Source organism: Mastigoproctus giganteus, chromosome 2 (assembly GCF_048544385.1).
Source record: "Mastigoproctus giganteus isolate SK-2022 chromosome 2, ASM4854438v1, whole genome shotgun sequence".
In the NCBI taxonomy this organism is placed as follows: domain Eukaryota; kingdom Metazoa; phylum Arthropoda; class Arachnida; order Uropygi; family Thelyphonidae; genus Mastigoproctus; species Mastigoproctus giganteus.
This window is the reverse complement of record NC_143576.1, coordinates 137,234,442-137,247,540: the sequence shown is the minus strand read 5'-3', so window position 1 is coordinate 137,247,540 and position 13,099 is coordinate 137,234,442. Positions and strand designations below refer to the sequence as shown.

At 36.3% G+C, this 13,099-nt stretch overlaps 1 protein-coding gene across 2 annotated transcripts in view; it reads left to right on the top strand.

Annotated features, from left to right (window-relative positions):
* LOC150089590 (rhotekin-2-like) overlaps nucleotides 1-12,638 on the top strand; it is a 69,078-nt gene extending 56,440 nt beyond the window's left edge. For both annotated transcript variants that reach the window (XM_090389563.1, XM_090389562.1), the window contains exons 9-11: nucleotides 1,234-1,396; nucleotides 5,215-5,331; nucleotides 11,918-12,638. In XM_090389563.1, coding sequence (XP_090245689.1) covers nucleotides 1,234-1,396; nucleotides 5,215-5,331; nucleotides 11,918-12,105 — 468 coding nt within the window. In that variant the 3' untranslated portion in view covers nucleotides 12,106-12,638. The remainder of the gene's footprint in view (nucleotides 1-1,233; nucleotides 1,397-5,214; nucleotides 5,332-11,917) is intronic.
* The last annotated feature ends 461 nt before the right edge of the window (nucleotides 12,639-13,099 follow it).

Below are 13,099 nucleotides of genomic sequence, written 5' to 3'. Positions count from 1 at the left end.
ACTAGAGCTCTGTGAGGATGTGTCTCATAAAAAAAAAGTTCTGACAAACTTCTCTTGCAAAATATGAATATAAGGACCAAGGTTCTCATCTCGATACTTATTGAAGAGAGAGAGTTTTTAGTAGGGACACATGGTGGTCCATACAGCCGCTAAGAGTGTTTCAAACCAACACTGTTAAATCCCTACGTTCTCTTTCCAGGAGATTAGCGGGTTGGAACTTGATCCCTAATTACCTACAGGTTAAAGTGCATCGAGAATTCGATGGAATACTCTGTTTTGGCTCATGAGTGAAAAGCACAATTACTCATGGATTCAGTCGAAGTTCCGCCTTACGAAACCTTCTAGATGCTATGTATGATATAAGCCCTCCTGTATATCCAGCAAGGTCTGAAGAAAGTTGTGAATGCTCATGACGCCTCGCGGTTTTCTGAAGGTTAGAGCCATATAACGGTCATTTTACGAGGACAGCCTCGGACAAGTCTTCGATAGACAATTATCATATTTTGGAACTGGTTTTGCAGTCTGCTTGCAATTCAGCGCGTCAAATTCAGCCATCTGGTCAGCCTCTATTCTCCGTTTTACTCCTCATCAAATATTCATGCAAACGGTGTTTTACCAAATACCGTAATAATAAGACTTATGAAAAAAAAAATAGATTATATTCTTGTCACAATGATTAGTTGTAAACCCGTCTTACTTTGTGGTATTGCTGCTGTATAGACAGATGTTTTTTTCGTATTATCGATTTAGGAATAGCAATAATCCTGAATCAAAGCGCGACTTTGTTTAAGGAGAGCTCAGGCAGATTGTTTCATAAATTACGAATATTTGGTTCTATTTTTATTTGTATTTAAAAATATATTCGTGTTTTTGTGTTTGTTCTTTAACTTTTGAACACCAGTGTGTTTATTTCTTTAACTTTTGAACACCAGTGTGTTTATTTACAACAATGTTGTTATTTCTCCATCAACATATCCATGACTGGACTAAAATTTTTGTGATTTTTATTCTTTCATTTTCTCTCGAACCTTATTCTGTTCAAAAACTTCTATCTCAAAGTTGGCCCCCCACTGTTGCCTAAAATACCATTTGATACTCTTTCACAATCAATGCCCATCGCTCGTTTATAGACTTAATTTAAATGAAATTTTGCGCTACTTTGAATTTCCCTTTGAACAATTTACCTTTCTCAAAGCTGTTGTCCAAAAGACTTGCACTTTTTATTTTTTGCAGAACACACAATTAACAACAGACTGTCCTCCTCTTCGATATGCATGGAGTTTCTGTTTGAGGCAAAGCAACAAGGATCAACTGCAAGAGCACTGGTTAGTGGCTGACACGGATCAGGATCGTGCTAAGTGGATGTCCAACATAAGCACTCATGCACAAGACTATGGTAAGTGGAGCATTCAATTTACTGAGCATAAAGTTATTGGACATACGCGTATTGCAAATAATACTTAATCGGACTGGTAAATTGAAAATAAAATTAACCAAGTTTCCATGACAAATTTTTGGCAGTTCATTGCAAATTTCACATAGTGTCCTTCAACCACAAGAGGACTCATAAAGTGAGGAACTTTTATGAGTTTTCTTTTTTTTTTTTTTAATTCCATGGCTGAGTTAGTCGATCTTAGGCGATGATAGCAAGGCCCCCAGCTGGAAACTTCGTTTTTTTTTTTTTACCAGAAAAACAGGCAAACCGACACCCTAATATGACAGTGTTATTTTCACTGTGCGAGGGCCCTTGGTAGGAGATACTGGAATCGTCTTCAAATAGCTCGTGCGACATTATGGGTGGCCGTTGATTTTTAATGCTATTTTTATGGCAAAAGAGTCTAGCATTCAGGACAGATCCATGGAAATATGTTTATAACTCGTTTATATGATTTTTGATAGGATAAAGTGTTTTGTATTCTAACCTGAAATATTACATTACTAGAAGAATTTGATTCACTGAAAAAAACGGGTGCTTGCCTTAGAAACAGTAACTGGGAGCTCATCAGGAACTAAGTTTTCGTGACCCGCCAATTGAAGCACCCCCGATTCGGATCCCACAACAGAACAGTTCAGTGCATACTGCTCTGATTGAAGGATATTTAGTTTTATTGGGAGATTCTGTTGTTAGAGAAACGGGTAACATTTTTTTTGCGATAATCTGTGTAAAATCTGTTGGCAACATCATCAACAATTTTTGGTGATGTTGGTAACAATTGACAACACTCTAAGGGTTCAGGGAAACTTAGTTAGAAGAGAAGGGTAACATCATCAACAACTGATGATGTTACCAGCAGATTGTCAGATTTTTGGTGGGGGGAGGTAAAGAGAGCATCATTATTCACGTGGACACTAACGATATTAAACGAACAGGACCTGACGATTTGTCGGATACATATAGGACCATGCTAAAAATGGGACACGATAGGAGGGATTATATGCTGAAAGTCTTGCGGATTAACACTAGACTTGAGTGAGTGTGCAAGGCCCGCACTTGTAGGTAGAAAGAATTTATTTTATAGAGATGGCATTCATTTGAACAAAGGTAGTGCAAGGGTTTCTGCGGTATTATTGAGGACACCCTAAGGGTTCAGGGAAACTTAGTTAGGGGAGAAGAGTAATATAGACACGCGTTTATCTGATGATATGGGTCAAAGTAATGCTTGCACATATTTTAAGAATTCTTGTTTGTTGCTGCAACAGCCGATGTTGGCAAGTTTTTCTGAGGGTGGTAACTTTTCAACTGAGTGGGAAGATAAAGCTAGGGAAACAAGCTTAAACTTCAAGGGATATGTCCAGGTAGTAACTACAGAAGAATACTTAGACTTAACTGTGTCTACAGTAATATCAGTGGTGTTGTCAACAAAATAGGTGAAATCGAACTCCTGGTTAGGACAACTAATGCTGACACAATAGGGATAAATATTATGTAAATTATATTAATCTACATGTCAAGAGTATGACCAGCCAGAGACTCTACATGCAGATGTAGAAAATAAGGGGAAAAATTTAAAATAAAGTAATGATTATTATTTGTATTAGCATGTTACAGAAAATACCAGGGGTAAGAATATAGATCAGATGATTTCGCAGGGCTCGAAGTACAGGAACCATTGTCAGGTAGTGATCACGCAGTCGTCAAAAAAAGATATTGCAGTAGTTAATGGTAAAGGCACGGGTTTTAATTTCATAAGAGGGGACTTTTGCAGATTAAGGCATCTATTAATTGGGCGGATTTCAGAGGGATGGCGAATATATTAGAATTAAATCATTTCAGGATGGTTTGTACATAATGGGCAGAGGTAAATATGGTACGTGTCCTCTTGCATAATGGATGTCTCATAGGTTACCATATCTCCATTGTCCATAGGCTTTCTCTATATCAAAAAACTGCGAAGATCATGTTTCCAGCTGATAAATGAATCTCAATGTCTGCTTATGTTCGCACCAGGTGATCTAATGTGAACCTGATGCGTCTAAATCCACTTTGCATACCGGTAAACCAGTTGGTTGCCTTTAAGTACCACACTAATTGTTTATGGATTATCTTCTCCAAAATTTTGCTTAAGCAACTAGAAAGGATTATCATTCGATAGTTGTTTGAGTTGTTATGATCTTTATTGGGTTTTGGAACAGCTAAAAAGCATGATGACAAGCGTCAGGGTCCCGGATTTCTAGGAAATTGTGGTTGTTCAATTTGAGAAACTTTTCTACTTCTCTTTGCTTTAGATGTTTAAGCATGCCATAGAGTGTATTGTCCGATCCAGCTGCACTTGGTCCTGCTTGTGTTACACTGTTCACGTAGTCCACATAGCATTTTCATATCAAAATTAAGACTTTTTTTTCTTCAGCTTTCTCCTTGTAGGTCAAAATGTTTTTAGTATGTGGTTTTTTCTGGTATCTTGATGTCTTTATTTCTTTCAATAGCTGTGTCTGATAGGTCGGTAACGTTTTCTTGATTCCAGTGTAATATTAAGAATGGTTGTGTTTATATTTCCTATTGATTTTCGCATTTATTGCATATTATCTGCGTGCTTGTTGTTCTATTTATTGAAGCAGTAAACCGGATCCAAGAGGTTTCACTGGCTTAATACTTAGCCACTACTACTACTACTACTACTACTACATTTTAGGAGATTATCTCTGTAAGGTAATCTACGGAAGCTGTTCTAAGCTTTATTTTGTTGTCTTCTTGTTTTAATGTCCTCTTTGTTCCACCATGATTTTGGATGCAGTGGAAAAGTTGAAGTTGTAGGTAATGTTTGTTTAGTTGCTTGTACAGTATTAAGGTATTCGCGACGTGTTTTATCGACTGATTTTCCTTGGTTGATTTGAGGATTAAGTATTGTCAATTTACTAAACCTCTCTCAGCTTGCTTTTTATATTTGTCAGCAGTGTGGTCTGTTGCGATACTGTACAATTTCATTGAGTAATAATCGATTACTGCTATATGTGTTCTCAATTTTATCAGATTAATTCTAATAGAAGTGAAGGTGTAGGTACAGTTAGATTTGTTGCTGCTACTGCTGTTGTACGTCTAGTGAAGTGAAAGTAAGTATGCTGGTTGTTACTGAGTAGAGAAAGGTTATATAGGTCTGTTTTGTTTTTTTTTTTGAAAACTCAAGCACGAAAGGTATTAGAACCTATAGTACTTAGTACCGTGAGAAGGTGAAAGAAAATACTTGTTGACATTAAACTTGAATTTATTGTAGAAATTCAAGTCTAATGAAAGATAATCTAGAACCATGGTTCTAAATTACCTTTCAAAGGAATGTATTCTGTTGAGATGTGATTATGGACCCAGATGGCGACCTCTGCTGTTCTGTCTTTATCGTAAATGCATATTTTTTATTGAAAGAGTGTCTTGTTGTCTAATAAATGTCTCTTGAAGAAAAAAGCATATTGGTGTTAGACAGTGTAGAACATCGTCGTAGTCCTCTGTAATTTCACTGGATCAACGGATCCATTATTTGATTTTGTATCTTTGGATTGTTTCCGAAGTGAAACACTAGTCATAAGTCCCTACGTTTGCAGTTCGTTAAACTTTACTTTTTCCAATAATTTTGTCGTGTGAATAGTATAGAAAATGTTTTCTGCACTCTGTTTAACACAGTTGGCCATGTGATGCAGTCTGTTGCAATATTTAGTTGAATACAAATCGCAAGTTACTCAGAGATATTATTTTCACAATAAACATTTTTTCTGGTTGCTTTACAGATCTGTGGGGTCTTGCTGCTGAGATGCCCATGGAAATACCTTCTTCGGGGACTTTTCGAACCCCAACGTTCCTGAGAAATAGACACAGTTCCCTGTACGAAGACGTCCCCTACACAGGTAAGAAAGATTTCATAATTCTAAGATTATAAGTCTCTACCTTTGCTGGGACTTTTAAATCTCCCTCCCCCACTATGTTAATGGTAAACTTGTTAATCGTAGTTTAATATTTATGTTGCAAATGAAAACCACAATAAACGATGAATTTAATAGTCGCACCTTTAAAAACATAATTCTATGTGTGAGGTCCTCGGAAGACAAAGAACCAGTAAGCAGTGTAAAAGAACATTGGTCATGAAAATTCGCACACGTCTCAGAATTCTCAGATCACAGAATTTGGAAATAAAAGCTCATTCCCTTTCCTAATTAAGTTGAGTAATCAGTAATAATTTACTTTTCTGTGTATTCTATTTGTAATTCTACAGCAGTATCAAGCAAGCTTTTTCAGCTACAAAACCCCTTTTGATTCTTAGCTCTACCGGGCTAGGAATCAAAAGGGGTTTGGGGCTGAAAAAGCTTTGCGTGCTATCAGTATAGGCCTGCTTGTTGTACAGTTTCAGGCAGAAATTTTGTACTGTTGTAACTTTATAGTTAGAGAGCTATGCCTTAAAAAGAAAAGATCTTAAAAGCTTCATGCCAAGAAGTTGTGGTCTCTCAGTTTGACCTGGCTTTTAGGTATTCCTTTAACTAACATCCTCCCCACTATTAGCGCCTCAGTACAATCAGTCTGAACGTTTTTAATTTCTTTTTTTTTTTTTTTATCCAGTTCTTCAGAATATAGACCAGAAAGTATTATATAAAAAACGGACAGGTATTCACTAACTAGTCTCAAATAAGATGGGATCCACGAAACATACAAAACAAAAAACAAATTATAAACAAGTTAAAAGAAATAGGAAATGATTTATACACTTCCGTATAAAATTTTGGAATCACGTTTCATTTATCTTAATTTTAAAAGATTTTATTCAAACAGGACTAACTTGTTTACCAATTTTTATTAAAATATATTGCATTATGTATAAAAATCAAAATACTTAAATAATATTTAAGAAATTTCTAGGATATTCGAGAATATTCCAGAAAGGTGTTGAAGACTGCTGAATGTGGTAAAACATTGTAGATGATGAGTCTAGAATATTTTAGAAAGTGGGAGTATTGTTCCAGTATTGTAGAAGATTGTAGGCGATTCTAGAGTATTCTGCAGTAATATAATTTGAGGAGTAAGAGCTGAACTTAGAAAATCGAACGCATCATTTAGAAAGTGTTGTTTAAGTTTTGTGTGTTTCGTGATAAATACAGCAATAAAAACAGAAGTGCTATTATAACTCTTTACAATTAAAGCTATTCCATGAGAAGTACTGGCAAAATATTAGGTTTAAAGGAGTTCAAATCATTTAAAGGAATCATATAAATCATTTAAAGGAGTAAAAACTACCATTCGACGATTCAAGGAGACTGGCAGTTTAAAGGGCAAACCACGATCAGGACGACCACGCGTAACAATGGAAGCAGAAGATAAGACATTGATTTCTAAAAGCAATCGACGAATCACGGCGCCTGAAATCCAGTTGAGTTCAATAGGAACAGAGAATCTCCCGTGTGTCTACATCCACTGTGAAATTTTGTCTTAAACAAGCAGGACTTCATGGTCGAGTAACGGTTCGAAAACCCTTATTAAAACCAGAAAATCGAAAGAAAAGGTTAGGTTGTGTGAGCCATCAACATTGAACAATTTAAGAGTGGAAAAACATATTAAAACATATTAAAACCTACCATGGACGGATGAATCCAAATTTGAAATTTTTGGATCCAAACGTGGAGTTTGTAATATGATCAACGGAATTAAAAATGGTGCCACATTGTTCAGTGCCTACAACATCAAGCACGGTAGTGGTTCCATCATGATCTCGCGTTGCGTCTGTTCTTCTAGAGTGGGTGACGTCATCAGGACTGAATGTATATTAAGAAAAGAAAGTTCTAAAAACATTCTTGAACATAATACAATATCCTCTGAACTTCGACTTCGTGGAAGAAATTTTATATTTCAAAAAGACAATGATCCGAAGCACAACTGGAAGCTGTGCGGGGACTTTCTGCCAATTAAAGTTACCAGTCTAAAGGCTAACATTTATAATGCAAGTACACATTGTTTTGGTTTTCTGAATCTGCCTCAGTATCTCTTCTTCGTGAAGAGATAAAACTTCCCTGGGTCATGTTAAGTTACACGCAATATATTCTTGTATTACAGTAACTAACGTATAGAATTTGAACATTTCTGTATGTTCGTTGAAGCTTTGAAGTTAAAATTACGAGGATGATTCGAATAAGAATTTATTTTTTATCTCATGCAGAATATGTAACTGTGGTGACATCATCTTATGGAGGGTTATCCATTAGCTACTGTAGGCATAGAAAGAATGCGAATATTTTAATTTTGTATATACAATAATCAGTTTTCAGCCTGAAACAACATTTCCAAATACATTGAACGAAAGGAACATCGAAATACCAGCTTCAATTAGAGCCTCCTAATTATCATTTGTTCGAAGATTTCTTCAGTAAAGATTAAGGTTTTATTTTTATTATTATTGTAGAAGTGCTTAGTATTCCTTTTTTTACTGGATTATTATAATTAAAATTTTTATATTCTTTTATTCAATTAGTACTAAAAGTACTAAAAGTACTTTTAGTACTAATTGAAAGTACTAAGAGTACTAAAAGACTGTGGGTTCCAGCTAGTAGTGTTGCAACTCAGTTGTTTGTTGGCAGATAGTCTTTCTGTAGGCCTCATTGGAGCACAGTTTTTCACAATTATCCTGAAACTGGTTTAGGTTTTCTGTGGTATTTAGTGGGAACATCCTGTTTAAACTTTTCAAGGAGTTTAGATTAGAGGGAAGTGGCTTAATTTGCAGGCTGGACGATTGCTCTGACTTCGTCGGTGCGAGATAATGCCTGTAAGTACTGGCGCATCATATCTTCCTGTCGATAGCTTGGCCAGTATATGAATATTTGTCCAAATGACAATAAACAGCCACAGTGTCCAAATGACAATAAACAGCCACAGTGTCCAAATGACAATAAACAGCCACAGTGTCCAAATGACAATAAACATCCAGAGTGTCCACTCCATATTTGCATATAAAATGCAAATATCGAGTGGATTCCACATTTGCATTTTGGAGACAGTGAAAGGGAATTGGAAAATCTTGTTTAGCCACCTGAATATCCTGAGTATGTTTAGGAAGGTTTTAACGTACGTTTCAGGAACTGAAGACCAGATAAGGCCACCGGGGCAATGCACCTAACAATGTATTCCTTCACCAGTTGAGCATTTTGAACCCCTGCTAATTCTTGTCTTGAGCGCCAGATGGCGGCTAGTGTTTTCTTCCTGGCGGTAGTGAATTGCTCAGTGAAGGATAACTTGTTGTCCCAGGTAATTCCCAGATCCTTGTGAAGATCGACTTTTTTGGAAGGGTTGGCCATTTAAGAGAATGGTGATGTTATGTATTTTATGCTTTCTGGAGAAGGACATCTGGGCAGTTTTGAGAGGGTTAATTTCAAACCCAATCGAGGCAAGGAAGTTGGCCAGATTAGTTAACTGCTGTGTGGCTTGTAGAGCAACGTTATGCTTACTGTCGTTAATGCTGGATGGGAAGAATATTTTCAGGTCGTCCGCATAGGTTATGATGTTATTGCAGGTTGAGAGGAAAGGATCGAGGGCTGCGAAAAATAGTGTCGCAGAGAGAACCCTTCCCTGGAGAACTCTTCTATTTACTGTGTAATTGATGCTAAAATCTTCATGCTTTACTATTATGATCTTCTCTATAATAAATCTCGCAATAGTGTGAGTAAGTTTCCTGTAATGCAACAGTGAGATTCCAGGAAGTGGAGGAGAGGTTGGATCGCTATCCTATCATAAGCGGCTTTGATGTCCAGGAATAGGATATCCATCTGGCTTTTACTGTTCAGGGCGGTTTGGATCCTGCAACTTGTTTCTAGGAGGTTAGTAATAGTAGACCTGTTTTCAATGATTGAGTGAAGATAGAATGGGCGATGGCCACAACATTGATTATTTATTTGTTTGATTATGGATTTCTCAAAAATTTTTAATAGGTTGCATCCTATGGGGATAGGTCTGTAGCCTTTCCAGGTTTTAGGTCAACTGGTTTTAGGTATTGGTTTTGTGTAGTACACTTTCCAGGCATCAGGGAGAGTGGCTGTTTCAATGATTCTATTGAAAGTATGGGACAGTATGTCCACCAGGTAAGGGCTACATATCTTAATAATGAAAAGAGGGATTTTGTCTGGGCCTGTGGTGCACTTGTTTGGTAGGCCTCTGATGACCGCTGCTATTTCTCTACTAGAGACGGATAGCTTCTCCAGGGGGTCCGATTGGTTATTGGGTTAAGAGGTTGGCTTGAGCAAGGTGGTATATTACCATAATCTCTAAAGGTGTGATCTGTCCAAACATTTGTTTTAACATTTGTTTTACAAATGCTAACACAGAATATGCATGGAATGTTCCTGTGATATATATAACTATAAATTTCAATCTTTATCACCCCCTGATGAAATACAGTTCATTTTTGGTTAGATTTCACTTTCCTTTTTCGTTATCTAATTTAAAACGGCTTTCACTGAATAGTTTTGGAATCGCTTTACCAATCTTCGTGGCTACATTCTGTATTTTCAATTTATTATTTGATATTTTGTTTTTCGTATTATTTGGGTGTTCCATTTCGAAACATATCAATTTACACGCGTGCCTATATCATTGATATTAAAAGAAAATAAATTTTGAGAGTCCAGAGTTATTTCCTGAATATGAATAAACAAACTTCAAAGATAACTAAAGTTATACGGATCAGGAGCCCAGTTATTTCTTCAAGGGATGAAAAGTGGACTATTAATCCAACGGGCGACGTTTCTTTCAACAACCACTAATATTAAAACTAGTAGTTGAAGAGTAGCCATCTTAATCAGATTTTATAATATGCATAATTAAAAATAAAAGGAGCATTGAAAAATCTTAATTTGCCTTATACATCATACTACGATGAAAAGTGCATTTATAAATTATCCCAGAATTCATAGCCAAATATATGAATATTGTTGATTCATGAAGATATTATTTAGTAAGCATGCAGTAAGAAAAGAGATGAATTTGTTACAGGCCTATGATTTATATGGCTAAATCCAATTAATTAAACAGCTTCATTTGCAGAAGGATGTGGATCTACTGGAACAGATGCAGAGAAGAGCAACAAGATTAGTGAGAGGAACAAAAGGATGCTCTTGCCAGAAAAGGTTTCAATTGTGAATTGCAGTAGCTGTGCAAGCTCAATGCTGATGGCATTCTTCCTCTTGCTCACACTACACACATGAGGTGGTATAAATTGAAGTTGGGGAAGGATGGTTGCAGGATAGATGTGTGGAAGTTTGCCTTCAACCAGAGGATAATGATTGTTGGAATAAACTTCCATCTGGTGTTGTGCAAGTGGGTAGTTTGAATAAATTCAAGAAAGAACTAAACAGACTATCGGAAGGTATGGACATTTGATATGAGAAGGGGGTTTTTTTTTTTTTTGGCCGATGTATTTGATTCTACGGCTTGTTATAATATTCATTAGTGTGGAACATATGACCTTTCACACCACGTGAAAATATCTAATTTCCATATTTTGTAGGATTTTGCACATTGTAGAGAATTTTAAATAACTAAGACCTTTAAAAACACACACACACACACACACACACACACACACACACACACACACACACACACACACACACACACACACACACACACACACACACACACACACATCTTGATAAAATTACAGTTCGTAATTTCGGTTTTACTGCTCTATAACAATGTACAAAAAGTATTTTTACAATTTTAAATGTAGTGTGCACATGCTAGATAAGCAAATCATATTTTATGTTAGGAATTTGTTTGTCTGGCAGAAGAAAGTTTCTTCTGCAGTTCATAGGCAATGCCACCATAACCAAATAGTCTAATGATATGATACTGTAGTATACGCGTTTGAGTTGATCGTGTTTCTAGCTGAAGTGACTGATAAATACTCTACTGTTCTTGTATTGTATCTTATGAACTTCTATGTGGCCATCCCGCAGCATGAACAGAACATTTATTAAATTTAAGTTTGATAAAATGTTATTACTCTTTGATTTACTGTAAATTTGCATGTTAATGTAAATCAGATATTGCTGTTGTCATTTACGATGTCGAGATGACTCTTCGACTACTCTTTTCTTGATTGATGGTCGTTAAACGGATAATCTTCTGGTCCGCTTGACCCTCTCTCCTTAATAAAGCAAGTGACCTATATTTTATGCTCAAATTTAAAAGTAAGTGGCGCATTGATCTATTATTATTACAATGTCAACAAGCGATTATATTTCGTTGTTGACATTCTAAGAACCAGAAAATCGTCCCGTTCTGTTCGATGTTAAAATGTTAAGGAGGATTAGAAAGGTGGTCGAAATCCTAAAATCTGCAAAATTCTTAACATGAGATTTTTCGAGTTCGAGTACATATTTATTGATGACACTTGATTGTAATATTTTATGTGTAAATGGCATTCTTGTCGAGCACCATTGATCATTTGTATTGTAATAGTTTCAGATTCGGGTGAATCCTCGTCTTCATGCAGCAGCATTTTCCTGGACAACTCTAATCACCGATTGTCTTCGCCATCTTTTCGATCGAGGAGTTCCAGCTCATCTTCGACTTCAAGCTCCGTCGGCAGTAACAGACATCACTTTTCTTTCTTCAGACGATCCTGTAAAGATATGCCACTCTTCTGATGTCGTTGATTATATATATATAAAGTTTCAGATGAGTACAGGGCATAGGATTTACTTTACCCCGTACTCATCTGGACGTATATTACATTTACACTCTCATTATCCTCCTCCATCTACAATTCCTCACTGAATCTGAATTTCCCCGCCGTTTGTGTTCCCCTCCAATCGTCCTGATAAAGGCTAACTTCATTTAGGAATGATTTGAAGGAAGAATTTCGACAGTGAAAATCGAAAAAAGAAACATTTCGCAGATTACGTGTGCAAACAAAATTAAAATTATAAAGTGGAATTCCAGTTTGAGTTTTCGAACTATTTAAAGTTTGTCGTTTAGTGTCTGTATTTGTGCGTATAAGTGTGTGTGTGTGTGTACGTGTACGTGTACGTGTACGTGTACGCCACTTTGCATGTACAATTATGCTTGCAGTAGTTCATGTGTAGCTTGTAAGTGTATTGTCTTGTAAATTACGTTCAATGAACATTTGGAATCCACTGACTGTGCTGTGAGTGGATTTTGTAATATTCACTATGGTGAAATAATAAAGACGATTTTTACCAATCCGAAATAGGTCACAGGTTACTTTCCTTAACAGACTGACAGACACACTGAAAGCTGTAAAATTACGTATCCTCCTGAGGGAAGGATTTACCATAATACAAGAGTGAATCAAATGAAAGAAACTGTTTCTCATTGCAAAGAACTGTTACACTCTTTTTCAACAAAGTCACTCCTTTATTTAATACACCCATTCTAAGGACATCTAGAGACCAATGTTGTAATGTCATTGTGGAAAATGTTATTGTTTGGTCGCCCAACCACTTTTGAATCTGTTGGTCGGTGTGCAAGTAGTTCCAGATGAGTACAGGGCATAGGATTTACTTTACCCCGTATTCATCTGGACATATATTACATTTACCCTCATTATCTTGCATCTCTATCTTGTCGAATTTTATGGATGGTGCCCATTTTGAAACTGTGACGTAATAAGCACGCGTT